The sequence below is a fragment of the Cynocephalus volans genome, chromosome 2 (assembly GCF_027409185.1).
Source record: "Cynocephalus volans isolate mCynVol1 chromosome 2, mCynVol1.pri, whole genome shotgun sequence".
NCBI lineage: Eukaryota > Metazoa > Chordata > Mammalia > Dermoptera > Cynocephalidae > Cynocephalus > Cynocephalus volans.
In genome coordinates this window covers 177,094,467-177,119,782 of record NC_084461.1, presented here as the reverse complement: position 1 = coordinate 177,119,782, position 25,316 = coordinate 177,094,467, and the positions used below count along the sequence as shown (strand labels likewise).

Sequence of the window (25,316 nt, the reverse complement as noted above, 5' to 3'; positions counted from 1 at the left end):
CCTCCCCCATCCCCTCCGCGCCCCCCACCTGCGCCCTCTCACCGAGCTGCGGGGTTGCGGCGACCTCGGCTACGAGCTCCACCTGGCGACACCTGCCCGGTCGCTTGTCGTCGGGGCCTGGCTGAGGGGTGGAGTGGGGTGGGGGACTAGCCGGGGCGGGGCGGGCGCTCGAGGCCACGCCCCCGGGGTGTGGCTCCCCCCGCCCCGGGTCAGCCGCGGGGCCGACCCTCGCCGAGCCGGGTGCGGGGCGCATCCCAGCGGGTGGGCGCGCCGTGGGGGCCGCCCGCGCCATGGCCACCGCCCAGCCCAAAGCCCCCGCAGGGGCGGCCGCGGCGCGGCGCCTGGCCCGGGGCTGCTGGTCCGCCTTCTGGGACTACGAGACGCCCAAGGTGGTCGTGGTGAGGAACCGGCGCCTGGGGGTCCTGTACCGCGCCGTGCAGTTGCTGATCCTGCTCTACTTCGTGTGGTGCGCGGGCGGCGCGGGCGGGAGAGCGGACCGGGCACGCGGAGCTGGGGGCGACCCCCTCGGGGGCTGGGGGCGCGGGGGGGCCCAGACCGGTGGCGCAGCCGGCCGGCAGGGGCGGGTGTCCGCGTCCCGGCTCCCGGCCGGGCGAGCCTCCTCCCGGGGTCGCCTCCGGAGCCGGCGCCGCCGCTGCCCCGCAGGTACGTGTTCATCGTGCAGAAAAGCTACCAGGACAGCGAGACGGGCCCCGAGAGCTCCGTCATCACCAAAGTCAAAGGCATCACCACGTCCGAGCACAAAGTGTGGGACGTGGAGGAGTATGTGAAGCCCCCCGAGGTGCGGCTCGACCCCGGCCCTGTGCCGCCGCCGCGCCCCCGGCCGGGACAGGGACGGTGGGGGGCGCTGCCGCCGGCCAACCGCCCCCTCTCTCTGAGCTCAGGGGGGCAGCGTGTTCAGCGTCATCACCAGGATCGAGGTCACCCCCTTCCAGACTCAGGGAACCTGCCCCGAGGTGAGGCCGTGGAAGGTGGGGCTAGGGGGGTGGGGCGCCTGGCATCAGCTGCGGGGACCCCTGACCAGGCCGTCCCCACCCTAGAGCGCGAGAGTCCACAAAGCCACCTGCCACTCGGACGATGACTGTGCGGCTGGGGAGCTGGACATGCTGGGGAACGGTCAGTGTGGCCGGGTGGGGGGCGGGGCGAGGGACAGAGCTGCGCCCTCACCGCCCCCTTGCGGCCTGTTTCCGCAGGGCCACGGACCGGGCGCTGCGTGCCCTATTACGACGGGTCCTTCAAGACCTGCGAGATCTCCGGCTGGTGCCCGGTGGAAGACGGCGCTGCTGTCAGGTGTGGCGCCAGCGACACCACCCTCCGGGCCTCGGCTCCCAGCCCTGCCACTCCGCGGCTCCTTAGACCAGATCGCCGGGGGAAGGGGGCGACATCGGGGGAAAGGGCAGAGCCCCTACTGGGTGGGGGGCTTTCAGAGGGGGACTAAGCAATCCCTGTCTGTGCCTCTTCAGCCAATTTCTGGGTAAGATGGCCCCAAATTTCACCATCCTCATCAAGAACAGCATCCACTACCCCAAATTCCACTTCTCCAAGTAAGAGCCGCAGGCGTGGCAACGGGACTGGTGTGGGCGGGCTGCCTACTGGGAATGCATTGTGTGGGCTCACGGCGTCTCCTTTCTGCCACATCTGCAGGGGCAACATCGCAAACCGCAAGGACCAGTACCTGAAGCACTGCACGTTCGACGAGGTCTCTGACCTCTACTGCCCCATCTTCAAGCTGGGCTTCATCGTGGAGCAGGCTCGGGAGAACTTCACGGAGCTCGCGCACAAGGTGAGGGCAAGGGTGGGCTGGGCAGCGGGCTGGGTGCTGCCTTCCAGCTGCGTGGGAAGGGTCTGTCACAGCTAAGAAGTCCCTCCTCAGGCAGACGAAAGAAACGTGACCTGCCCGACTCTTCTGTGTGTTCATGGCATCTGCCGAATTATTGACACCTGGTCACTGGTGGGCCACGAGAGCCTGTTCATGCCTCCCGGGTCCCCCTTGCTGTCGGCCCTAAACTGCCCCGTGGGCACTGTGACGTGTATCTATGCACAGCCACGGGGCTGTGTGTCCCAGCTCTGGAGGGTTCCCTCCCCTGTGCACTCCTCATCCCATCCTTGACTCCCTTCTCGGCAGGGCGGCGTCATTGGGGTCATCATCAACTGGGACTGTGACCTGGACCTCTCTTCAGCAGAGTGCAACCCCAAGTATTCCTTCCGGAGGCTTGACCCTAAGCACGTCCCCGCCTCCTCGGGCTACAACTTCAGGTAGCCTGCCCTGGGATGCCCACCCTGGCTGCTCCTGCTCTCCAGAGCCAAGAGGGCAGGTCCGAAGGCAAGAGCTGCCCCAGGAGCAGCCCTGGAGCTGGAAGGCGGAGGGCACCTGCCGCAGCCACCACTGAGTCAGGCAGCCTGGATACAGGTGTCTGGGTCATTCCGTTCCAGGTTTGCCAAGTATTACAACTTAAACAGCACCACGACCCGCACACTCATCAAAGCCTACGGGATCCGCATTGATGTCATCGTGCACGGACAGGTACCGCAGCCCACTGGGGTCGTGCTGCCTGGAGTTGGGGGCTCCACGTAGAGCTGGGCTGGCTCTGCTTGTCTCCCTCATGCACTCCTTTCCCTTGAACACCCTCACCCCAGCAGCCCCTGTCTAAAGTCAAGCCTGTTCTCCCCAGGCAGGGAAGTTCAGCCTGATTCCCACCATCATTAATCTGGCCACAGCTCTGACCTCCATCGGGGTGGTAAGGAACCCACTTGGGGGTCTGGATGGGCGTTGGGGGGGTTGCCAGGCCTTTATACTCTGGTCTCTGCTGGCCCCAGGGCTCCTTCCTGTGCGACTGGATCTTGCTAACGTTCATGAACAAAAACAAGGTCTACAGCCATAAGAAATTTGACAAGGTGTGTACACCAAGGCACCCCTCAGGTAGCTGGCCTGTGACCCTTGCCCTTGTTTTGGGCCAGGCCCCTCCCCCACCGGGTCACTGCCCTGAGGACCGGCCATCCAGCCCTCCATCAACCCTCGGTCCAGGAGAGCTGACCTTGGGACAAGGGGCAGAGCTAGTCCCAGCCGTCCTGCCCCCACAACCTTGTCCCCTCTCTGCCCCATCCGAGAGGATGGTGGACGCTCCCGATCAGAGTGTAGGACAAAAGCTTCCCACCTCCAAGTCTCCCCAGCAGGATTCCACACCCACGGACCCCAAAGGTCTGGCCCAGCTTTGAGCTTCCTGTCCTTCCCATCACACTGCACTGCAGACCTAGGCTCAGCAGGGTCACAGAGACAGAGTCCCCACTGCCCCGGCAGCCCCACTGGGGACCTGGCACAGTGGACCTGGGCCCCTGCCCAGCCACCTCAACAACCAAGTGTTTCCATGAGACTGGGAATCAAGGACCCCCGTGCAAGAGGATAAGGGGCTACGCTTCTGCTGCTGAGGCCCACCCTCCACCTTACCCACAGCCTCACCAAAGTCTGTAGGGAGAGGCACGTTCCTGCCACCCCCTCCCACCAGCTGATCACCCCACAGGCTCCTCAGCCCTTTCCTGCCCACCCACCACCCTCTCACACTGCCACCTGAGTGCTGAGGGACTCTGCCCCTGCTCTTGGGGCCACAAGGAAGCTGCTCTTTGCCCCTTCCACACAAGCTTTGTCACTTGAACTCTGCCTGGACCTTTCCTCAAGAAGTCACAACATGCTCAGAGTCCAATAAACCTGTGATCAGAAACTTTTGGCCTCATTCCTGGGGAAAATCATCAGGAAAAGTACCATGAACCCATGAAATTAGTATGAGATGGCTGGTCCCCTTCCCCAGACGCTTCTAGTCTCAGTGGGCTGCATGGTGTCCTTAGTCTGGGTCATTTCCCCTCTCCAGCCTGGGTGCAGAGTGTGCAGGACACACGCCTGCCTGCCCCCACATCCAGCCAGGTCTCGGCCACATCTGCCACGTTAAGGAACCAGGGCAGTGGGGACACAGGCTGAGTGCACAGGACTCCGGGCTCATCCCAGTGCTGGCTGCTCAGTCCACCTCATCAGTGCACTTGCCAGCATCCTGCAGGGTCACCCCTGACCCCAGACCTGTGTCTCGAACCCATGTCTGCCTCATCTCAAAATGTGGGAAAGGATGGCATGACTCCGAGAAGGGGGAGTGAAGCAGAGGAAGGCATGAGAGCTGTGCATGGGAAAGCGAAAGCCACGTCCATGGGCTCAGAGCAAAGGGCCTGTCCACTCCCCAAACCTCTGCTTAACACGGGGACTGAGGGGCAAAGGAGGACGGATGTGGATCCCAGGGAGCCAGCACTAACTGCATCAGGGACCGAGTAATCTGGTTACTGCCTCCCCAGATGCTTCTACAGTCAGACTGGCGCCTGCCAGGCCAGACGCTGCTGGAGGAGACCAGGGCTTGGCCCCATGGCAAGTGAGCTGGTCCAAGCAAGGCTGTACAGAGGGCCTTGTGCAGACCTCAGTGACAGCTGCAGATGACATCCCATCTCACAGACAAGGAAACCAAGGGGGTAGAATTCAGACCTGCGCCGTCTTTGGCACAAGTTCCTGGTCCTGGCACCATCATGTTTGCAGGTAGCTTGGGGTGAGACAGGCAGTGAGAAAAGTCCCCCCCCCCCCCCCCCCGCCCACACATGCCAAGCCCCTTCCACACTCAGTCATCAGCCTCCAGGATCACCTGGATGCCTGTGCCATCCCCAGGGTTTGGTCTGCAAGATATCCAGCTCTAGTTTTGGAGAAACTGGCTTTTCCAGTTGGGCCCCTTGGCCCGCAGCTCTGGAAACAGGGCCAGGGGCTCAGGTTTCCAACTTCCAATTCCTCCCCACCCCAAATGCCCCAGCCCTCAGTGGACCTCAGAGTGAACCCAGGCCAGGCTGGCACCACACCCTGCTGTGGGTGCTAGGCTGGGGACAGCTGCTCTCCTTATCCCCCAGGCCCTCTTCAGCTTTCCTTCCTGGAAGCCTGGCTAGCTGGTTCTCTCCTCCCCCAGCTGCCCTAATTTGATTAGATCTCCACTTGAGAGGCCTCGCAGCCTGCCTGGATACAGGGAGTCAGGTTTCCCTAGCAGGTGGCCAGGGCCTGAGTGGCCTCCAGGGGTCACACACATGCCCATTGGAATCTGGCCTTTGAGACCCAGCTTCCTGCACAGATATGCACAGCAATGATTGAAAGAAACTTTAAAAGTAAAAAAATAAATACTGTGTAACTCAGACATAACAGACAGCAAGGATGAATTTAAGGCCAGCTTCTGGGCCAACAGTGACGCAAGCCTGTGGGGCATGTGGGTCCCCCCAGCCGCCTTTGTGAGTCACACTTAATACTTGTTTGCCGCCTTGCTAACTTGGAGTATTCTTCCTGCTTCTGGTTGGTCCTCTGCGGGAAGTGGAGGTTGAGGGATACACAAGAAAGTGAGACACATTTGTTTCCTTGAGACTGATGAGGGGTCCTGAGTTGCTAGGCAAAGCTGTCCCGAGACCCGGGACAGCAGAGTTCCACCTGCCGGCCAGGCCCCACCTTGGGAGGCCTCGCCTGCTGCACTGACCACAAGGCAGCCATGGCCTTCCCTGGCCACCAGGAAGTCAGGACTCCTGGGAGTGAGTTGATCCCTCTGAAGACACAACTGCCACTGCTTTTCCCTCCTCTTCCCCCACCCCAGCCCCTATCCCCAGAGCTGAAGAACCTAAAATCTTGCATGTGAAGAAATATTTTCCTAAAATCCAGGTCTTATCATGTGACATTGAAGCCCATGATAAATGACACCTCAAGACCAGAGATCCCTGTTGTGGTCGTAACAGAAAAGGGTGGGTTCTGCAGGCCCGCCTCGGGGCCAAGCTCTGGTCTGAGGCCCTCTTCCTCGGCCTAGACTCCAGAGGGGTCTCACTGCTGAGACCCTCAGTGTCATGGACACTCCCCTCCAGACCCTATTTCCACTGACAGGAGCAAAGTCCAGGTCCCCATGGGTTCAGGGTCTGGATTCCCTGGAAACCAGCCCATATCCTGCTCCCGTGAGGCTGTGGGGAAGCATGCAGGAGCCCACTTGGCCCCAGGTCCCACCTCAGCCCAATCTCAGGGAGTCACAGCCCCCGAGGCACCTCTGAGAGGACTCTCCTAGTGCTCCCAGCAGGCATGGATAGCAACAGAGCCAAGGAACGTGTTTATTCAGAGAGAAAAGATCCCTCAGGACCCTCCAGCCGCCTCTCAGAGCACAATCTGCCTCAGTGGCGGCTCTGGCGAAGATGGAGACATCTGCTCCTGCAAGTTCATGCCACTTTTGAGTGCCCCGAAAATGGTTTTCCTTGGCTTGCCCCTGTTCCCTGCACTGTGGTCACAAGTTTGGAAAGTCAGGTGGTCAGTGGCCCAGTCACTCGGAGCTGAGGACGTGGACCTCTCTGGATCTGAGGATGCCTGGTGTCCCATGAGCCCATCCATGGGCTTCTAACGGCCCCACCGAGGATTCTTCTGCAGCAACCACTCCAGGGCCTCCATGAGGTACGTCATGCCATAGTGCTGGGCAATGTTCCGGAAGATTCCAATCTGGTCCATGAAGACCTATAAGAACAGACAGCCACAGTGAGACCCCAGTCCCACCCAGAGAGGAGGAAAAGGAGGCAAGGCTGAGCTGAGGCTGGGCCCACCCACCTGTGTCTGGATGGTGAGCGCGAAGTCCCCTGTGCAGCCGCAGTACACGGGCATGTTGGTCTCCTTCACACCACGACACTTGAGGCAGACCTGAAATGAGGGAGCAGCCTGTCAGGCATTGGCCCACCCATCCCTGCTGGACCCTTGCCCACCACCTGCTTGCAGCCTTTCTAAGGAGGAACTGATCATGGAACCACTAGCAAACTTCGGTTCCCTGCTGTTTGCAGTCAGGCCTCAGTTGTAAATAAAATTCAAGATTTTATCCTAACCCTGCCAGCTCCTTCCCAACACCCCCTCCTTTGCTATGGGCATCCCAACCCCAAACTGCCAGGGGCTTCCTCCACGCCCTGTGCTCACTCTATCAATCACGACAGGCCTGGACACCACCCCCCAAAGGCCGCATGGGCACATCCCTCAGATCTCTGAACAGATACCCCTTCGGCAAGTCCTTCCTGTGCCTTGCTGGGCATTGCAGTAAACCCTCTCTATCCTGTTCTCCTCATGCTCGCCACCACTGTCACACTGCAGGACTCGTTCTATTTCCCTCCACTACAGTGAAACTCTAGGAATCCAGCTCTGGGCCCAGGGTAGGTGCCCAACAGATGTTGACAGAATGAGTCAACGGCCCATGGGCCTGGACTGACCCGCTGAGGCGGTCACCTTAGAGGACACTCAGGACCTTCATGCCCCTGGCTTCCTGGGAGTATAGGCCGCACGGGGTGGGGCCTGCTGCTCACCAGGTCCTGCAGGGTAAAGGCCATCAGCTTCTTCTGCAGGGCTTCCACCAGGGCCATCTCAATGGCAGACAAGTCGTAGGCGACCTGACAGTTGGAGCAGAGCCACTGTGGTAGGACAGCCCCATCCTAGGCAGAGCAAGGAGAGGAGTGAAAGGTCACCCCGGCCATGGCCCCTCAGCCACAGCCCACCCAGGCAACCGTGCCATTGGCAGCATCTCCACAAGAAGACCCCGTGTGGGAGAGGAAGGGGCTGGAGAGAGTTGCACTCCGTGCTGCAGGGCTCAAATTACTTCATGCAACTGCACAGGCTCAGCCCTGGCCCCACCTGCACTGTGCCTTTACTGGGACAACTTTCAGGCAGGTGGCAGTACAGTGGCTTAAGAGGGGCACCTGTTTCTAACCCAATAAGAACCAGCAGGGGGAAGCAGTGTGACCCACAAAGCTGCAGGACCCTCTGATGGTCTGGGATGTCTGCATGTTCTGGCTCCACCAGCAAAGGGTTGTTGCAGCTGAGTCCCACCTGGGAAAAGGAGGAGTCTTTGCAGAGGTCCAGGTCTCGGCAGAAATTACAACTGTGGCAGATGACCTCGGGGAGCACGTAGGAGCGGCAGGGGTCTCTGAACTGGGCTTCCTCAGAGAACTCACCCACGTCCACCAGGCGAAGCAGGTCTCGGTTCAGCTTATTCACCTGGTTTGTGATGTTCGTGTCCAGGGACAGCACCTGCAGAGACCACAGCCCCTGTCAGGAAGCAGCTCGCAGGGCCTCCCTGCTGCTGTCTGGACTGGAAACCTCTAAGCTGATTCTTTCAAGCTATGGTTTCTCAGTGTTGTCTCCTCCCTTCCTCCGTCACCCCTTTAGACACATCAGAGGAGAGAGCTGCCTTCTCTACACCAACAGTTCTCCGTTATAGTGCAGAGGCCTCACTGGTGAATCTACCAAATATTTAAGGAAGAAAACCTAAGAGGGAGAGCACCCCAACTCATCCCATGAGGCCAGTACCACCCTGATATCAACACCAGATACAGAACAGTACAAGAAAACTACAGACCATCGTGAGCAGATACAAAAACCCTCCACAAAATATTAGCAAATTGTACCCACCAATATAAATATATAAAAAGAGAATACAGAAAGAGACCCACACAGATATGGCCAATTAAGTTTTGAAAAAGGTACAAAGATGACTCAATGGAAAAAGAATCTTTTTTTTTTTTTTTTGGTAGCTGGCCAGTACTGGGATCTGAACGCTCAACCTTGGTGTTATCAGCACTGCACTCTCCCAAGTGAGCTAACTGGCCAGCCCTAGAATAATATTTCAAACAAATAATTCTGGAATAATTGGATATCCTTATGCAGAAATATGAACCTCAATCAACAACGTGCACATTGTACAAAAATCAACTCAAAATACATCAGAGACTAAATGTGAAACCTAAAACTATAGAACTTGCAGAGGGAAACATAAGAGAAAATCTTTGGTTAAAGGAAAGCCTCCTTAGATAACAACACCAAACGCACAACCCATTAAAAAAATGGTAAGTTAGATACAACTTAAAATTTTTTGCTTATTGAAAAAGACTGTTAAGAGAATTTTGAAAAGGCAAGCCGAAGTTTGTTAGGAAATATTCAGAAATCACATGTCTGATAAAGGACTTGCATCCAGAATATCTCAAAATGCAAAAATATATAAAGAACTCTCAACAATAGAAAAAAAAAAAACCCAATTTTTAACAATGGGCAAAAGATTTAAACATTTCACCAAAGAGGATGCATGGATGGCAAACAGGCCCATCAATAGATGCTCAACACCATTAATCATCAGGGAGATGAAAATCATCATCATAATGATGCACTACCACACCACGACCTGAATATTGGAAATTTTAAAGATGAACAATAATGAAATCCCGGTGAGGATGCGCAGCAACTAGACCTCTAGTCATACACTGCTAACGAGAGAGTAAAACAGTGCAGCCACTTCAGAAAACAGTGGGTCAGTGTCTTATAAAGGTACACATACTCTTACCGATATGACCAACAATTCCCCTCCTGGGTTTTTTACCCAAGAGAAAATAAATTTATGTTCACGCAAAAACCTGCATGAGCATGTTTACAGCCACTTTGCTATTAATCACCAAAAAGTGAAAACAACCCAAATGTCCTTCAACCAGTGGGTGAACAGCAAACTGTGGCTCTTCTATACAACGGACGCTACTTGGCCACAGGAAGGGGAATGTTCTGATTTGCAACAACAGTGTGGATGAAGCTCAAGTGTGATTTGCTACGAAGGTAGACCCAAAAGGTTACATAATACATGATTCCACTGGTGATATTGGGAGAGGAGGGACTGACCCCTAAAGGCAGCATGGGGGATTATTTTTGGGTGGTGACTGTTTTCTGTCTTAACAATGGTGGCACAACTCTACATACTTATGAAAAATCATACAGCTGCACTCTACAAAGAGTAAATTTTAACACGTGAAACTTTTAAAAAATAACACAGGGACAGCAGACAGATCGGTGGCTGCTGGGAGTTGCAGGAGGGGGAATGTTGGGGGGTTGAGGGAACGTTCTGTCTTGACTGTGCTGGTGGACACAGGGCTGCACGCCTCGTCCAAACTCACAATGCACACTGAAATGGGTGAATTTTACTGTATGTAAATTATACCTAATAAAAATAAATCTAAAGCATTTTAAAGGATACAGAGAAATTAAAGTGGTAAACTAAAAACATTTCTTTACCACAGTCAAAACTGAGGCAGTCACTCGATCTTGAGCATTACCCGACTCGTGTGTGAGATGCAGTTTGCTGGGAAGGCCAAGTAACGTAATGGACAGTAAGTGCTCTGTGAGGGATGACACCGCACGGTCGTTATCTGGTAATAATATCCTCTTCTTGGACTCAGCCTGCCTTTCCCATTAGGGCACCAGCGTTCAACCAATCTCTCCTCTCATCTCATCTGGTCTCTGGAGTCCACTTCTGGTTCTTCATCCAGCCCACTGGCCTCACGTGACCCTCGAGCACCTTCCTCCCTCCCAGCCTCTTTCACCACTTGCTCGGCCTGTGACTTTCACCACCACACCCCAGGGCCTTTACACCTGTGCCGCCCCCTCTGCCCACATGTGCTTCCCTCTGATCTGCACGTGGTCCCTGTGAGGCTTGGCCCCAGTGCCCCTCAGAGGCCTCCATCCTCACAGCACACGCACCTCTAAACTGACCTGTCCCTTTGCTCGTTTACTGTCTGCCCCATCGGGGCACAGTGTCCATGATGGCAGGGCCTTTCCTCAACTAAGCCCAAATGCCTCTGCAGCGGCTGCATGTGACAGGGTTGCAGTAAATGTTGGTGGAATGAATGATCAATTTATGCCTGGCCCCTTACCTCACACACACATCGTCATCCTCACCTCGCACGTGTGTCAGCCTCACCTGCACACGTGTCACAGCCTCACCTCACACACGTTTCACATCCTCACCTGCACACGTATGTTGGCATCCTCACCTTGCACACAATCAGCGTCCTCACCTTGCATACGTATTTGATGAACTCCAGAGCAGGGTTACTGAGCAACAAGTGAGAACCAGGGAGGAGCGGAAACATCGCTGAGAGCTCAGTTGAGTTCCGAGAGCCTGTGACTTTCTTTTGAATCTTCTGAGTTATGGTGAAGAAGCTTTGAGTGAGTTCATTTGCCACGTAATCTTGAGAGAAGGTGATCATTCCTGGGAAGAAACATGATGCTGAGGAGAGAACTTGGGGCCAGCCCTGATACTGGGGACCTCCCACCTGTCTGCCTGGACCGGGAGGTACACAAAGGGGTCAGGTCACTGGCACACAGCAGTGGCCTTGTGAGACAGGGACTGCTCACCAGGAAGGGCTCCGGCTGCCCCCTCGGCCTCCTGGGAGAACTGGCTGGACCCCCTCCTCTTCATGGGGGTGCTCCCAGGGGCACTGCGCCTCAGCTCGTCCTTCATGCTATGGTACACAGCCACAATGTACGCTGCAGAGAGAGGCAGGCATGAGCCACAGGTCCTGAGGGTCAGTAACACTGGGAAATGCCCCCAGAATCTGAGGAGATCCTGTGGCTGGTCAAACTGCCAGACAGACTAGGCTGAAATGTCATTATTAGAGTTGATTTTCTTTGCTGCCTTTATTTTTTTTTTATTTTTTTTTTATTTAAAAAGATGACCGGTAAGGGGATCTTAACCCTTGACTTAGTGTTGTCAGCACCACGCTCTCCCAGGTGAGCAAACTAGCCATCCCTATATATAAGGATCTGAACCCGTGGCCTTGGTGTTATCAGCACCACACTCTCCCAAGTGAGCCACGGGCCAGCCCTATTTGCTGCCTTTAGATGAGCCAAGTCAGTCAGAGAAACGGGAGTAAGAGGGAACACTTGTTGACACTGGGTTCATCCTGAGAGAGCAATGCACACATAAGACAACATGTGTTAACCATCACAGTGGACAGTGAGTGAGAAAGTGGCTCCTAACAAAAGCAAGGCTGGACTCCTGTTATCAGCAAACTTCTCGAAAAACTCTGGGCCTGCACACTGGAACATTTCAAAAGAGGACTTAGACCAGCTTGTGGACAGTTGATTAAGGATGTCTCAGGGGTTCATCTTAGTTACTGTGTGTGCACAACACAAATGTCCCCAGGGAATTTGTGTGACTATGTTACTGAAACAGATCTTGGGAGCAGAACTGGGAAAATCCCTCAGTGACACACCAGTGGCAGCTGCTCACCAGGGGCTTTCTTGAGAGAACAAGGCCCGGAGGGAAGGACAGTGACCCTTCTCCTTCCGTCCTTGAGGGTAAGATGAGCCTGGAGCAGAGGGAGAAGGCACAGCAGCTGGCAAGGGCCGAGTCTCATGGACTCCTGACCATTGGGCACGCACCACCCAGACCTGATTCCAAGTGTCTCCCTTCCTGTGATGCTATCACACAGAGCCTCATTTAGTGACCACTAGCCGTGGCCACAGGAAAGCTTCTGTGGGGCCTGCCCCACCCTGTACTCCCAGCTCACCTGAAACGATCATGAGGAAGTAGCTTTGGCAAGAGGCTGCCTGAGGCAAAAACTGCAAAATGTTCCAGTTGTTTTCCAGTAACTCCTCCACATCAGATTCCTGTACATCCTCCTCCTCTTCTGTTTCTTCGTCCCCATCGTCCTCATTTTCCTGCTCGTCCTCTGCTCGCCCCCCTCTCTCAGAGTCTTTCTATAACAGAGACAAAGACGCTGTGTGTCCACATGGCAGCACCACAGTGGGGAGGCACTGGAGCAAGTCTCCTCAAGCCTGGGTCCATCTGACCCCAGCTGACAGTGTGGCTTCACACAGTCTGACACACAAATGCTCTACACATAGGTGACGAGGACTGACCTTAAAATTATTCACTCCTACCTCCAAGGAAGGGAAGCATCAACCAGAGATCCCCTGACCAGTTCTCCCTAGTTCAAGAATCTCTTCCTGGGATAGTGACAATCTGTCACAGACCCAGCTTTACTGTGGACATCCCTCCCGTGTGGGCCTATCTTCCCACCACAGCATGGGTCACTTCTATATGTAGACACCAACACCCGCTGCACCTGCCCTGACCACATGCTGGTCCCCTCCTCAGAGCTGCTGTCTACACCACCTGCCCTAACTGCCTGTACCTCCTCAGAGCTGTCGTCTCCACTGCCCGCCTTCTCTTCTCTCCTCAGCTGTTTACACCGCCTGTCCTCTCCTCAGAGCTATCATCTACACTGCCTGCCCTGACAGCCTGCACCTCCTCAGAGCTATTGCCTACACTGCCTGCCCTGACCACACAAACTGGCCCCTCCTCAGAGCCGTCATCTACACCACCTGCCCTGAGGACAGAGGCCTGTGTCCTGCATGAGTGTCCTCACAGAGGGAAGAGAGGAAGCTGTCGGTGGGCAGGGGGTGCAGGGAGCCACCTGCCGAGGCGGCCCACTTCACTCAGGTCTGTGCTTCCACCTTACACTGCAGAGCCACCGCCACCTCCTGCCCCCACAGCGAGCCCTCTGCCGCAGCAAGGCAGGTGCTGCGTCCTACCTGTCCTTGTCTGTGGCTCATGTTCTCCCCTGAAAGCTGATGCAAGCAGGCCCAGTGCCCAGCGCATGAGCCCCAAGCACTTGGTACCACTGCAGGGAAGAACGTGGAGCCCACAGCCACTTCAAATGCCAACCTCAGCTCCTACCTGTCCACAGTGAACACCAGATGATACTCTTCCTTTGATTCCACCATAGTTAGATGGGTCCATCCAGAGAAGAAACTCCCAGCATCGAGAGAAAGAAATTGTTAGGGAATGGAAGATCTCTCTAGAGTGGATGCTGTGGAAGAAGCAACACAGAAACCAAGGAGATGCAACCAACACCTTTCCCATTTGGCACTTTCCTCCTTTTTTCTTTGTACCTATCTACTTACCCGCCATTTAAAAATGAACTTAAAGTGGGTGGCTGGCTGGTTAGCTCACTTGGTTAGAGCATGGTGCTGATAACACCAAGGCCCAGGGTTCTATCCTTGTACCAGTCAGCTGCCAATCAATCAATCAATCAATCAATAAAACACTGTTAAAAAAAAGAAGAGCTGGCCTGTCAGCTCAGTTGGTTAGAGCTCAGCCTTATAACACCAAGGTCACGGGCTCAGATCCCTGTACCAGCCAACCGCCAAAAAAAAAAAAAAGAACAAAGTGGATTCAGACTCCATTATCTCTCAAACCTCCTAGGGAAAAGTGATAAACATAACACCAAGGAGACTGGCCACAGGTCCAGCTCTACCCCCAGGAGCTGATGAGAACAATGAGGAAAAGGAGATGGCAGTATATGCTGGGGGCAGGCCCTGAGGCTGACTGCCTTTGCTCCCTGGCCTAGCAAGCCTGCAGCAATGCGTGGCCAACAGCATGTGTCCTGGTACCCAGCTCTTATGAGTTATCTTCCCTCTCATCACGCCTTAGTCAAGCTGGTCTCCCTATGATTAACCTTGTGTACCTGCGGTCCATTAAAAAAAAAAAAAGAAAAGAAAACTCAAAAAAAAAGAAGGAATGAAGGAAATCCTAAACAACAATCATCGTTAAAATGCAGCTAAGTAAACCAAACCATGACTCCTCCAGAAGGACTTTTTATATTCTCCCCAAATCTGCTCTAAGGGTGAGAATGGTAGCCTGTCTCTCAACGTGACCCAACCTTGGCCCCCCACCCCTGGACACTCCAGGAGCTGTGCCCACAGCCCACACGGTGGGTGGGAGGCATACCCTTCTTATTAGTGCCTCAGCCACACTGTCTGAAATATTATTCTGGGCTCAGTCAGCCCTATCAGGCACATAGCATGACCACCAACAGATCAAGAGCTCATCTTGGAATCAAAGGGTCACGCTACAGACACAAGGGCACACAGCAGGTCTGTAGGAACACAACAGCGTTTTGTGCTTCAAATTACTCCAGTGCATGTGCTTTGATCGGGAATAAAAGTCTCCACTCTACCTCCTACCATTCAGCAGTAAGACAACTATTAATACCAGCTTTTCTGCGGTGCCCCTGCACTGCTCCTGCACTCTTACCCAGACCAGATCCACCCGGATTCTTGTGCCTCCTTTAGCAAGTTCTCTCTCTGTGCTTAGAAAAGTGTTTTGTTCATGTTCAATGTAAACGCACGCTGGGAGTGTGAGCTCCCCATAACAAATCAAACAAAAGGAGGAATGCGGTCGTGGAGATGCCGCTGTTGCCTTGTCTTCTATTTACGTTGAGAGATACCTAGTTACGACAAGGATGGCCAGGTCCAAGAAAGAGCCTCAGGAATGTCCTGGAATGCAGCCAGGCAGTCACTGCTGGCATGCCGCAACTACAGCACCCAGCTGTGGCCGCTAAGCGCTTTGCACAGACTGACCACCTGGAATCACATGACTCTCAGCTGCCTTATTGATGTGGTGAAAAGTTTACATCAACACTTTACTTGCCTGCATGCCTGAGTGCAGCCTACAACACGTAGACGGCAGTAACCCCCACTGTTCATGCAGTTGCTGCTTTGCCCTCAGTGTGTACTGTGCTCCTAAGCACCGGCCAGTCTAGCCCAGGACACTTGGCACCTCAGAGGGTCCCTTCAGCATCTCTCCCAAAGCCAACACAGGCTGTATCACCCCAGCCCCACCTGTTGGTGATGTACTCTACATAGGCAAGGGCATCTTCAATCCGGCGCTTCTTTGTACAGAGGATGATGCGATTGAAGTTGGCATAGATGACCGATGACCCCAGGCGCTTGAACTCAGCGATGAGCCTGCGGAGCAAGTTCAGAACCAAAGCTGGAGATGGCATGATGCAAACGAAGCCAGAGAACACCAGGAGAAACCACAAGGAAAAAACCTGATGATCCTGATGTGGAAAACTCTCCTAAATGTGAGTGAAATCCAGAAGCAACAAAGAAGAGCGAAGATTTCTGCACGGCAAAAAATCACCATAAACAAAAACAAGAGATAATCAAAAACCAAGGGAAAAAACATCAAGCTCTTACCACAGAAGAAGGACCACTTTTTATACAGAGAGAGCTCATTTGACTTTCAGTAAGAGAAAATCCAACAAAACTACAGAAAAATGGACAAAAGACATGAGGAGGAAGACGGACTTCATTCATATTATAGATCACAAATCAAGACTCTACCCAGACAACATCTTTATCCCACCAGAGTGACAATAGCACGGACTTGCAGGTAAGGTTGGGGCGGGCACGGGCACACTCAGGCACAAGCCTCTGCGGAGGGCTCTCTGGCAATATCCATATGTACCTCGTTACAGGTCTACCTCGTTAAAGTACCCCTCAGAACACAAGGCTAGAAAGAGCCTCAGTGTCCACTGTGTGGTGTATCCACACACAGGTCTCCAAGATATATGTGTATTATTAAGTAAAACAAGGTGTACAACAGTAAACACAGTGTACCTTGACCTGTGCAAAAAAGGAGCAAAAAGACCATATATTGCCTGTTATGCTCCGGGAGGACACACATGCAAAGCTGCCTCGGCAGTTAAGTTTTCCCTGGGATCGTTCAACTGTTATGTGTCATTAACCCAGGAATAGGTTCTATTTATCCCAGAGGTCCTGGCTAGGCCACCTCTCTGGTTTGGGGAACTGAGAGATCAGCACAGCCAGAAGGCACAGTCCAGCCCCAGGGCCACCGCACTCACTGCAGGAAGAGCTTCTTCATCATGTTATGGAGTGTCCGGTGCAGGGCGGGGTCGTGCAGCAGAGAGCACGGCGACCGGAGCCAGCGGTAGAAGTGCACCACCTGGTTGTCTGCGTAGACATTGTGGTACTGCATGATCTCTTTCACCCAGCCCACCACCATGCTCTTCAGGATCCTGAAAGAGAGGAGCTGGAGGACGACCCCGCCGCCCACATGCCAGGGCTACACTTCTGACTCCACATCTCCCCCCAAGGCAGGACAAATGACCAGATGGGAAGCCCAACCATGGAGGGTTTCTGGGGAAGTCTTTGGGACACTGTCTTAGGCCTTTGCTTTCCAAAATAAGGACACAGGGTAAAACTGCATCAAATGTTCCTTCCTTAGGAGAGCTGTGCATACAGAGAAGGAGAGGGGGCACTGGTGGCACCTGAAGGTGCTGGAGCACAGGGCTGTCTCGTCATAGCTGGCTGGGGCACTAGCAGCCTGGTTGCCCGTAATCATGTCCTCCAGGGAGGCCTGCGGGATCACGTCGAAGCTGATACCCATGCTGTCGGCGCCCTCCATGTCGTTCACATGGTGAGACTGGAGGATAGTGTTGACCGCCAGGTTCTGTACGTCCAGCTCCACACACACTGCACAAGAGATGCTGCTTGACCACACACCTGCCAGCTCCCAGGCTGACCCAGCCCACACCACCTACATGACAGTCAGTACTGCCCTGCGAGGCCACAGCACGACATGTCCTCTAACCAGCACAGGAGGCCCTGCCAGCCAGTGACCCCAGGATACCCTCTGCGGCCTCAGCTCTGGCACCCAACTCACCTGTAGAGTAGCAGCCTGAGCTGTTGATCTCCACTGTGGCCTGGTCATCAAACTCCATGACCAGGCGGTTGTCATCAGCCTCCTTCCCACCCAGATCGGGGCGGGCTGTTGGGGACAGCCAGAGCAGGTGATTGTGTCGTTGCAGGTGGCGGGCAAAGAAGAGGTCGGAGCCAAAGGTGGAGATGTCTTCTGGCAGGTTCCCAACGGGAATGTGGAAGTACCTGCATGAGGCACAGGCTCAACTGCGGGGAGAGGCCCGGGCGCTGCAGAGGCCTCTGAGGCCACTGAGACCACTGAGGCCGCCCCACCCTGCTCACCTGCTCATCTCGAAGGCCTGTGAAAGACAGGTGTCCAGGTTGAGGTAGTGCCGGATCATGCGCCGGGCTCCATGGCGCTGCCAGTCCAGGACTCCATAGCTGATCTTGTCGGCCACGCGGACAGGTACCAGTGGGAATTCCTCCAAGATGGGAACTTCGGCAGCCAGCCGCTTCAGGTCCCAGCTGGACTGGATGGCGATGAGTGTGGGCCCCCGGCGCTCCTCCTGGGTCAGGGCAGAAGGGAAGAAAGGACTGGGGTGAACCCAGCTGGGGTGGGGGCACCCAAGTGGGACCCTAACCACCCTCACCTTGTAGGAGAGCAGGAAGCGCTGGATGGCTCTGCAAATAGTCTTCAGGTCGGTTTCAGCCCGAACTTCAAAGGTGTGTTTGAGGGGCGGCAGGAGCTCAGGGCCCACCTTTTCCAGCAGGAGGCTATGCTCCGCTGAGTACAGGGCACTGAGGCTGGGCATCTGGTTGCTGCGCACCTAGACCAGTGCCACTGTGTCAGCCCCTCCCTGTATGCAGCAGGCAGGGGCAGCCCAGGGGACAGACCCCACCTCTGCTATCCCATTCCTAACTCAACCATGATAGGCACTCGTGGGCAAAGGCCTCAAGAATGAGGCCAGGAACGCCCAGGCAGCCTGGCAGAAGGAAGCGTCCTCCTCCTCCAGATCCTGCCCCAAGCAACGCACTCCCACAGCCCTGGGACTCACAGTGTCCAACACGAACACAGACGCTCTGCGTTGTGAGGGAATGAAGATCCCAAAGAGTGCTTTGTGGCCCTGTGAGTGGTGATACAGGTAGATGTGGCGGATGCTTCCTGTGGAAGGAAATGTGCCATCACTCCAAGATGCATGGGAGGCAGGGTGCAGCAGGGTGGCCAGCACAGCCCCTACCTGGTTCCAGGTAGCTGTACTGGGCCAGAGATCGCATCTCCAGGTGCTCGAGAGCAAAGGTGTCTGCCTCCCAGCCTGAAAGGTGTCTCGCCAGCTGTTTATTGACCACACACACACAGCCCAGCTGCACAAGTGCTCGGAACAACAATGGAACCTGGAAGAGGCAGGTGGATGGGGCAGGCTCCAGGACCACATGCATCCTGGAGCATGTGGCCACTCTCCACAACCGCGGGCCTTCCGCCTACAGCACAGCCCACAGCCACCACTGTCCACGGCCACACCCTGCGCTGGTTTCTCTCCTCTGTCCTATCCAGCTGAGCCCTTGAGTGTGGCTGAGGAAGACAGTACCTGAGTCTCATAAACGCCCTCAATGTCTGGTGCTGACAGCTCCGTATTGATCTCGTTGATATGTTCCTGGTACACGTCCTCTGACACCGAATACTCATAGAGATTGTAGACCACGTTGGAACGAGGAAGGACTCGATTCACCTGGTGAAGATGTGGTGGTGCCCTCGTCATGGCTTAGGTGGGCACACCATTCACAGGGTCCTGGGAACCTCAAGGACAAGGTAAGCCCCCCAGAGCCCACATCTCCCAGGGACTACAACAATGTTAAAAAGCAACCTGTGACCTCTGAAAAGTAGACAAGAACCCTCAGACTGGGGATGCAAAAGCATGGGAAGGGGTTCCCTGTGTATTCCCTCCTGGCCCCTGTTCTCTCTTGGGTTTAATCCAAGGGTAAAACCACAAGTTCCTGGTCAGAGGGCTGGAAAAGGAGCCCCTGAGGGGTCCTGGAGAGGAGAAAGCTGGAAAGGGGTGCCTTCATGGTGTGCAGGACCCAAGCTGTGCTCGCACAGGCAGACCCAGAGTGGCCTGGCCATGGCTTTGGAGACTGAGCTGACACTGGGCTCTACGCAAGAAGGCAAGACAGACTGGGGCCTGCAATTCACTGGGTTGGTTGGCTGCTAAGACAACAAGAAGAAAATCACATTCGCTAAAGAATTTTTTAAAATACCCAGTCTCACAATAAAATATGCAAAACGTCCAGAATGCAATAAAAAGTTTCTTGACATAAGAACCACCACCAAGAAAATCTGAATAATCCTCAAGGGGGCAGAGAAGCAGCAGGTGCCAGCCCTGGGGTGGCCCAGCAGTGACGGTACCTGTGCACCACAGGTGAAGGTGAGCAAGCACACTTGAAATGAATGGAAGACAGAAGTTCTCAGCAGAGAAATAGAAACAATAACAAAGAGCCAATGAACCTTTACAACTGAAAAATACAATATCTGAAATTAAAATTCTCTGGATAAGTTCAATAGTAGATTGAAGGATAGAAAATTGTCAGTAAACTTGAAGACAAGTCAACAGAAATTATCCAATCTGAAAAACAAAAAAAAATTTTTTAAGTAAAAGGAATAGAGCTGGCTAAACTATAGTACTCACACTCCACCCTGTCCCTCTCAAAAATGCACAGAGCAGCCATGTGAGGACTCAGAGGAGCAGAGGTGGCCTGTGGACTGGGAAGGAAACTGGCATTCAGAGTAAGCCCAGCTGGCAACTATCCTGAGTGAAAAACGCTGGACTCAAAATGCTGAATACTACATGAGTCCATCAACAGGACATTCTGGAAAAGGCAACACTGTAGGGCCAGAGGACAGGCTCAAGAGATGGGGTAGAGGGAAGAGATACGAGGGAATTTTCAGCATGAGGAGATTGTTCTGTTCTTGACTGTGAATCCGCTGTTGTAAGTTCATCCAAACTGAGTTTTACTGCATTTAAATAAATAAAAGAAAGCCTGGAACAATAAACACCAAATGAATGGTAGATATTTCCTTAACAGCTAGCTGGAAAATGGGAGACGGGAAATGGGAACGATGAGAAAGAATGTCTCCATCTCATTCTACATGTTCCTTGATGCTGCTGACAAGGACCACGTGGGCACACACTACATGTGCAGTGACCCCCACACACCTCCACGGACACAAATGACCCACATACAATACCAACCACAGGTAGTCATCACAGCTTTAACTGCTACAGCAAAGCCTTAAAACAGTCCACCTTTCCATCCACAGATGAGTGGCAGAACCAACCCAGCCACATCACACAATAGAAACAAAACTGCAAAACATTGAGAATGAAAATTTCTATGTAATGATTTGGGGAGATTTACACAATAGACTATGTTGGAAAAAAAATCCAGATGCAGAATCATGTACACAGTGCATCGCTTCATATATAAGAAAGGATGTAGCTATATTTGCTTATTTTTGCAGAAAAAACTAGAAAGGTAAACCAAAAACTAATAAAAATGACTACCAACAGGTGCAGGATTGGGGAACAGGGTGAGGTATAGCAACTTCTAAGTAAATCTTATACATTACAAAGTGTTAATTTCCAGTGAAAAAATTAAATCAAATCTAACTGGAAAAAATCAAACTCCTCCTAAAATTAACAACAGAAACAACTAAATAAATCTAACTATTTATTAATGCAACACCATAATCATTACCAATCAGAGAAAAAATCCCACAATACTTCTAAAAAGAGAACTCTCACTATACCTTCTTAGGAGATATTCCAAGGTCAAAAAGAAGAACTAAAAAACAATTAACCTAGCAGTCTAATTATTAGTACTATTGGTATTGATTTCAAACTATTGGGCAGATATGCAACTATGTTAATATCATTAACAAGATTTTCAGATTTTTTTAGTAAACTGAAATGAGATTCAGATACGAAAATCAAAGCAATTAGTAAAAAATTATGTCATGATAAATCTGAATTGGAATAATTTGTGTAACTTCATTATTATTTATATATATATTTCTTGGCTGTGTCCACTGATGGGATTTTGATGAAATGACTCCTAGAGGTAACAGACACTTCTCATGCCCTCTTCTCAGTTTCTCAATACAATCTACAAAAGGCCTGAGGCTCCTTGGAGAAATGGCAGGGAAAGTATAAGGTGAGCCTGGATGTCCTGGTGGCCAGAAAGCAAGGACGTGGTCAGAAACTCACAGAGACATATCCACAAGGACTTGGCAGCCAACTTGCAGGGACCCTGCTGGCCCACCATGGGATAATTTCAGTATCAAAAAGATAATGACTGTCCAAAGAGTCTGCTGTATGATTTCATATGAAGCTCTAAAAACTCAAATGCATCTAGTTACAGAAATACAGAGATCAGCAGATGCATGGTGAGGGGACAAGAGCCCTCTCTGGGTGACAGAAACGTTCTGTACCTGGACAGGGCTGTGGGTGACATGGGTACATCATTCGTCAAAACCAATCAAACCATACATTTAAAATCTGCATTTAGGGCTGGCCAGTTAGCTCAGTTGGTTAGAGCATGGTGTTGGCAACACTAAGGTCAAGGGTTTAGAGCCCTATTCCAGTCAACCACCAAAAACAAAATAAAATAAAATAAAATCTGTATTTAGCTGTACGCAAATTATACCTCAATATAGTTAACATGGGAGGGGGGTTGGCTATAATTGATCTTAAAACATTAAACAAATAAAAATTCACAAGTCCACAGTAATACTTTAAAAAGAGAAAAAGCAAAAGGAAAAAACTCCATTTACCACTCCCTACCTTGAAAATTAAAAATAATTTAAGGGGAAAAACGTAAGCATTTATCTTGCTTTTTTAAGGAAGAAACTATAGTCCACTTCCAACTGATCTGCACAAAGCTCTTCTTTATAGAAGGACACCAGCTAATCAAGTAGAAGAATTAGACAATCTCCATTCTGTTGCCCCAGATGAGATCACAGGTCCAGGTGAGATCATCGATGCTGATACCTTGAGTGAAACACTGAGGCCAGGATGTCTACACAGGGCCTGGGGATCACTCCAGAACGAGCTGATAACCAAAAAGGAAAAATTATCCCAAAAGTGAGGACATCCCCCCACATGATCACATCACCATACTGCATCTAAAGAAAGTTACAGGCATTCCAAAATATGCATGGTCTAGATGCATGTCCAACTGACTCCTCTGGCTGGAACCAAGTTTCACCTCCAGAAAGCCCCTCATCCAGGTACAAACACACACATCTGTCTCTTCACCCAGATGTCACCTGTTGTGACTTGCAGCATCCAACCCAAAGATGTGCACACAGCAGCCCAGCAAATGAGCTTTGGGCTGAGGAAACATGTGAGTTAACTGGGCAGCTCAGACTGAGACACCACATAAGAAGCCACAAAGACACATAGCCACACAATGATCCTCGAAAACAAGCCCCGCACAAAGGGCCACCTGCCATCACACAGCCCTGAAATGTCCAGAACAGGCAAATCCAGACAGTGTCAGTGGTTCTGTGAGGCTGGGGGAGGACGGTAACAGCTAAGGGGTACATGGTTTCTTTCTGTCGTAAAATTGACTGGTGATGGCTGCACCACTCTGGATGCACTAGAAGCTGCTGAATTGTATTTTAAATGATGAATTGTATGGTGTGTGAATTTATATCCCAATAAAGCTGTTAATAACAAAACAGCCTATTGAGAGAGACTGCAACCTCTGACAGCTGTCTACCCAGCACACCCCATGCCACAAGGATGTCACGCTCAGTTCATCAGGGCAAGGACTGCTGCTGTTCCTGTCCCACAGGGCTCTGTGCTCAGAACTCACCGACATCCTCAGTTAATTCTCACAACATCCCAGGAAGGTGCTCAGGAGACAGAGGCTTGAGGCCACTCAGTTTACTACAGCTTCGTGTCTGCAAAGCCGGCACTCCTGACTGACTCCACGTGGCCTCCCACTGCTGTGGAAACCACCTCCAAGGCTGCTGAGCAGGGGGTTCCCTACCTTACGATATGAAGGTCCCTCCTCGGCCTTGGCCACTCGCTGGTTCACGTAGAACACACGGGGGACGCTCAGCTTGATGCAGTGCAGGTCACTGTTGATGATGGCCCACAGCCGGAACAGGCCAGGCTGGCTGGTCTCACTGATCTAAGGGGAACATGTGGCTCGTCGCACAGTACACAACAGCCTGAGCAAGGCCCCGCTCAGGACCCCTGGACAGGCAGGAAGCTGAAAGTCTGCCCTTATCTTCCATCCCAGACCCCAGGGCCTGGCCTCCTGGCCATAGGTGGTGCTGCTGCCCCCCAGGGTGTCCTGCCTCCCCTTGGGTAACGGTCCACACCTGCACGATCTGCCATGGAAGGTCCAGGATGCTGCGGGCCGTTCTCCGCAGGAAGCTCCCCAGCCCTGTGGTAGGCCCTTCTCGAATGGCCCCAGGCCTCGGAGCACCCTCTGCTGACTCCAGACGCTGCCTCTTCCTGCGGGCGAGCCGCTGTCGTGCCTGTAGCTGCCACTTCTTCTTGTGGAACCGGAGCCAGACCAGCCACTCTTCCTAGACAGAGAGCAACCAACCAGTGAGTATGTGGTGACAGACACCTCTTCCCGCGACAACTGCATTCTAGGCCTCAGTGGCTCCCATATGCCCTGAGGAGTCCTCTCAGGGGTCAGGACTCCCCTTGGGGTCCCTGTGTGACCCCAAGGAGACAGTGCCCCAGCTCCCCCCGCAGCCCTGCAGCCTCCCCGACTTCTCACCTGAGTGGTTCCGAGTACAGGGGGCTGCCCCAAGATCTCCTGCCAGGGCACAGTCAGCTCCAGATCCTGAGACTCCTCCTGGCTCTCCCAAAGGACTCGCTTCCTCTTTGTAGCAATGGGGACTGCTGGGTGGGGTGGCCTTGTAAGGCCGAAGTCCTCCATGTCAGGAGTCCCTGGCCTTGGGCTGCCTTCTAGGACCTGGGCTGTCACAACCTGGAAAGACCAACGAAGCTTAAAACTCATGATCTCATCCCTGTAAACTCCATCTCTAGAAATATAACAAATACACCCAGGTCGCTAAAGTACCACCAATGAGTAAATGTTTGCATTTTACCATGCTTACTCCTGAATGCTCCCTTTTTATAACTAATATACATGTTTATGGACCATTTTTAACTTTCGTACATTCCAAATATCTTCTTCAAATTGTGACTTGTCATTTCATTTTATGGTGACTTCTGTGTTATAAAAAAGTTTGTTGTTTGGTTATTTGTTTACTTTCTATTATGAACATTTTCAATCATAATCAAAAAAAGTTCAGTGATAAATTTCCATATTCTCATCCCCCAGCTTCAACAATTACCAACTTTCTGCCATTCTTGTTTCAGACTATAGAAGATTTAGATTTTAATTAATTCATCAATCTTTCCCTTTACCATCTGTGTTTTCATGTGTGCCTTAAGAAGCCCTTCCTGTCCCATTATTGCAAAGACAGTCTCCTGTGTCTTCTTCCTAAAGATTTTAGTTTTCTTTCTCAATTTAGATCTGTACTCTACTTGGAATTTGCTTTTGTACTTGGTGTGAGATAGCAACTTCCTTCTTAGAATGGGAATAACCATTTCCCCAGCATTATTCATTGAATAAGCAGTCCATTCCCTAATAATGTGTAGTGGTTGCTCTGTAACATACCCCATTCCCATTCAGATGTGAATCTGTTTTCAGGACCCCAGTCAGTTGCACGGTATTGCTTTATTGTCTTACCTTTCAAGGATACAATGAGGTGCGTGTTACACAGTAAGATAAAAATCCCTTCCTTATTCTTCAGAATTGCTTGGTTATTCTTATCTTTCACTTCATAGGTATTTTAGGATTAGTCCATCAAGTTCTATCCAAAAAACTTTTTGCAGATGTTTTCATTGGAATTACATAGAGTGTTATGGATTACTTTGGG

General features: G+C 52.5%; 2 protein-coding genes across 4 annotated transcripts in view; one reads left to right on the top strand and one right to left on the bottom strand.

Annotated features, from left to right (window-relative positions):
* The first annotated feature begins 290 nt into the window (after window positions 1–290).
* P2RX2 (purinergic receptor P2X 2) lies at window positions 291–3,234 on the top strand. Of its 3 annotated transcripts, none has more exons than XM_063086935.1 (12): window positions 291–466; window positions 664–799; window positions 903–974; window positions 1,059–1,134; window positions 1,212–1,308; window positions 1,482–1,562; window positions 1,663–1,801; window positions 2,144–2,274; window positions 2,452–2,542; window positions 2,691–2,756; window positions 2,836–2,913; window positions 3,193–3,234. In XM_063086935.1, the coding sequence occupies exons 1-12, from the start codon at window positions 291–293 to the stop codon at window positions 3,232–3,234; spliced, it is 1,185 nt and encodes a 394-aa protein (XP_062943005.1). The 3 variants fall into 3 exon arrangements, with proteins under 3 accessions (XP_062943005.1, XP_062943004.1, XP_062943003.1); XM_063086934.1 differs by having other exon boundaries at window positions 2,836–2,915; window positions 3,129–3,234; XM_063086933.1 differs by having other exon boundaries at window positions 2,836–3,234.
* Window positions 3,235–6,173: 2,939 nt separating this feature from the next.
* Window positions 6,174–25,316, bottom strand: part of POLE (DNA polymerase epsilon, catalytic subunit) — a 54,876-nt gene continuing 35,733 nt past the window's right edge. The window contains exons 30-49 of the mRNA XM_063083109.1: window positions 24,146–24,358; window positions 23,736–23,945; window positions 23,399–23,542; window positions 18,937–19,077; window positions 18,589–18,742; window positions 18,406–18,512; window positions 18,001–18,177; window positions 17,693–17,916; window positions 17,376–17,596; window positions 16,981–17,185; window positions 16,555–16,728; window positions 15,527–15,652; window positions 13,581–13,713; window positions 12,409–12,598; window positions 11,252–11,383; window positions 10,912–11,105; window positions 7,907–8,107; window positions 7,387–7,512; window positions 6,650–6,739; window positions 6,174–6,559 (exon numbers count right to left, since the gene is read on the bottom strand). Of these exons, the coding sequence (XP_062939179.1) occupies window positions 6,446–6,559; window positions 6,650–6,739; window positions 7,387–7,512; window positions 7,907–8,107; window positions 10,912–11,105; window positions 11,252–11,383; window positions 12,409–12,598; window positions 13,581–13,713; window positions 15,527–15,652; window positions 16,555–16,728; window positions 16,981–17,185; window positions 17,376–17,596; window positions 17,693–17,916; window positions 18,001–18,177; window positions 18,406–18,512; window positions 18,589–18,742; window positions 18,937–19,077; window positions 23,399–23,542; window positions 23,736–23,945; window positions 24,146–24,358 (3,276 nt within the window). The 3' untranslated portion in view covers window positions 6,174–6,445. The remainder of the gene's footprint in view (window positions 6,560–6,649; window positions 6,740–7,386; window positions 7,513–7,906; window positions 8,108–10,911; window positions 11,106–11,251; window positions 11,384–12,408; window positions 12,599–13,580; window positions 13,714–15,526; window positions 15,653–16,554; window positions 16,729–16,980; window positions 17,186–17,375; window positions 17,597–17,692; window positions 17,917–18,000; window positions 18,178–18,405; window positions 18,513–18,588; window positions 18,743–18,936; window positions 19,078–23,398; window positions 23,543–23,735; window positions 23,946–24,145; window positions 24,359–25,316) is intronic.

Coding starts and splice junctions, on each gene's coding strand:
- P2RX2 (XM_063086933.1), top strand. CDS start 291: ATGGCCACCGCCCAGCCCAAAGCCCCCGCAGGGGCGGCCGCGGCGCGG. Junction 800..902: donor AGTATGTGAAGCCCCCCGAG/GTGCGGCTCGAC, acceptor CTCTGAGCTCAG/GGGGGCAGCGTGTTCAGCGT. Junction 1,563..1,662: donor CCCAAATTCCACTTCTCCAA/GTAAGAGCCGCA, acceptor CCACATCTGCAG/GGGCAACATCGCAAACCGCA.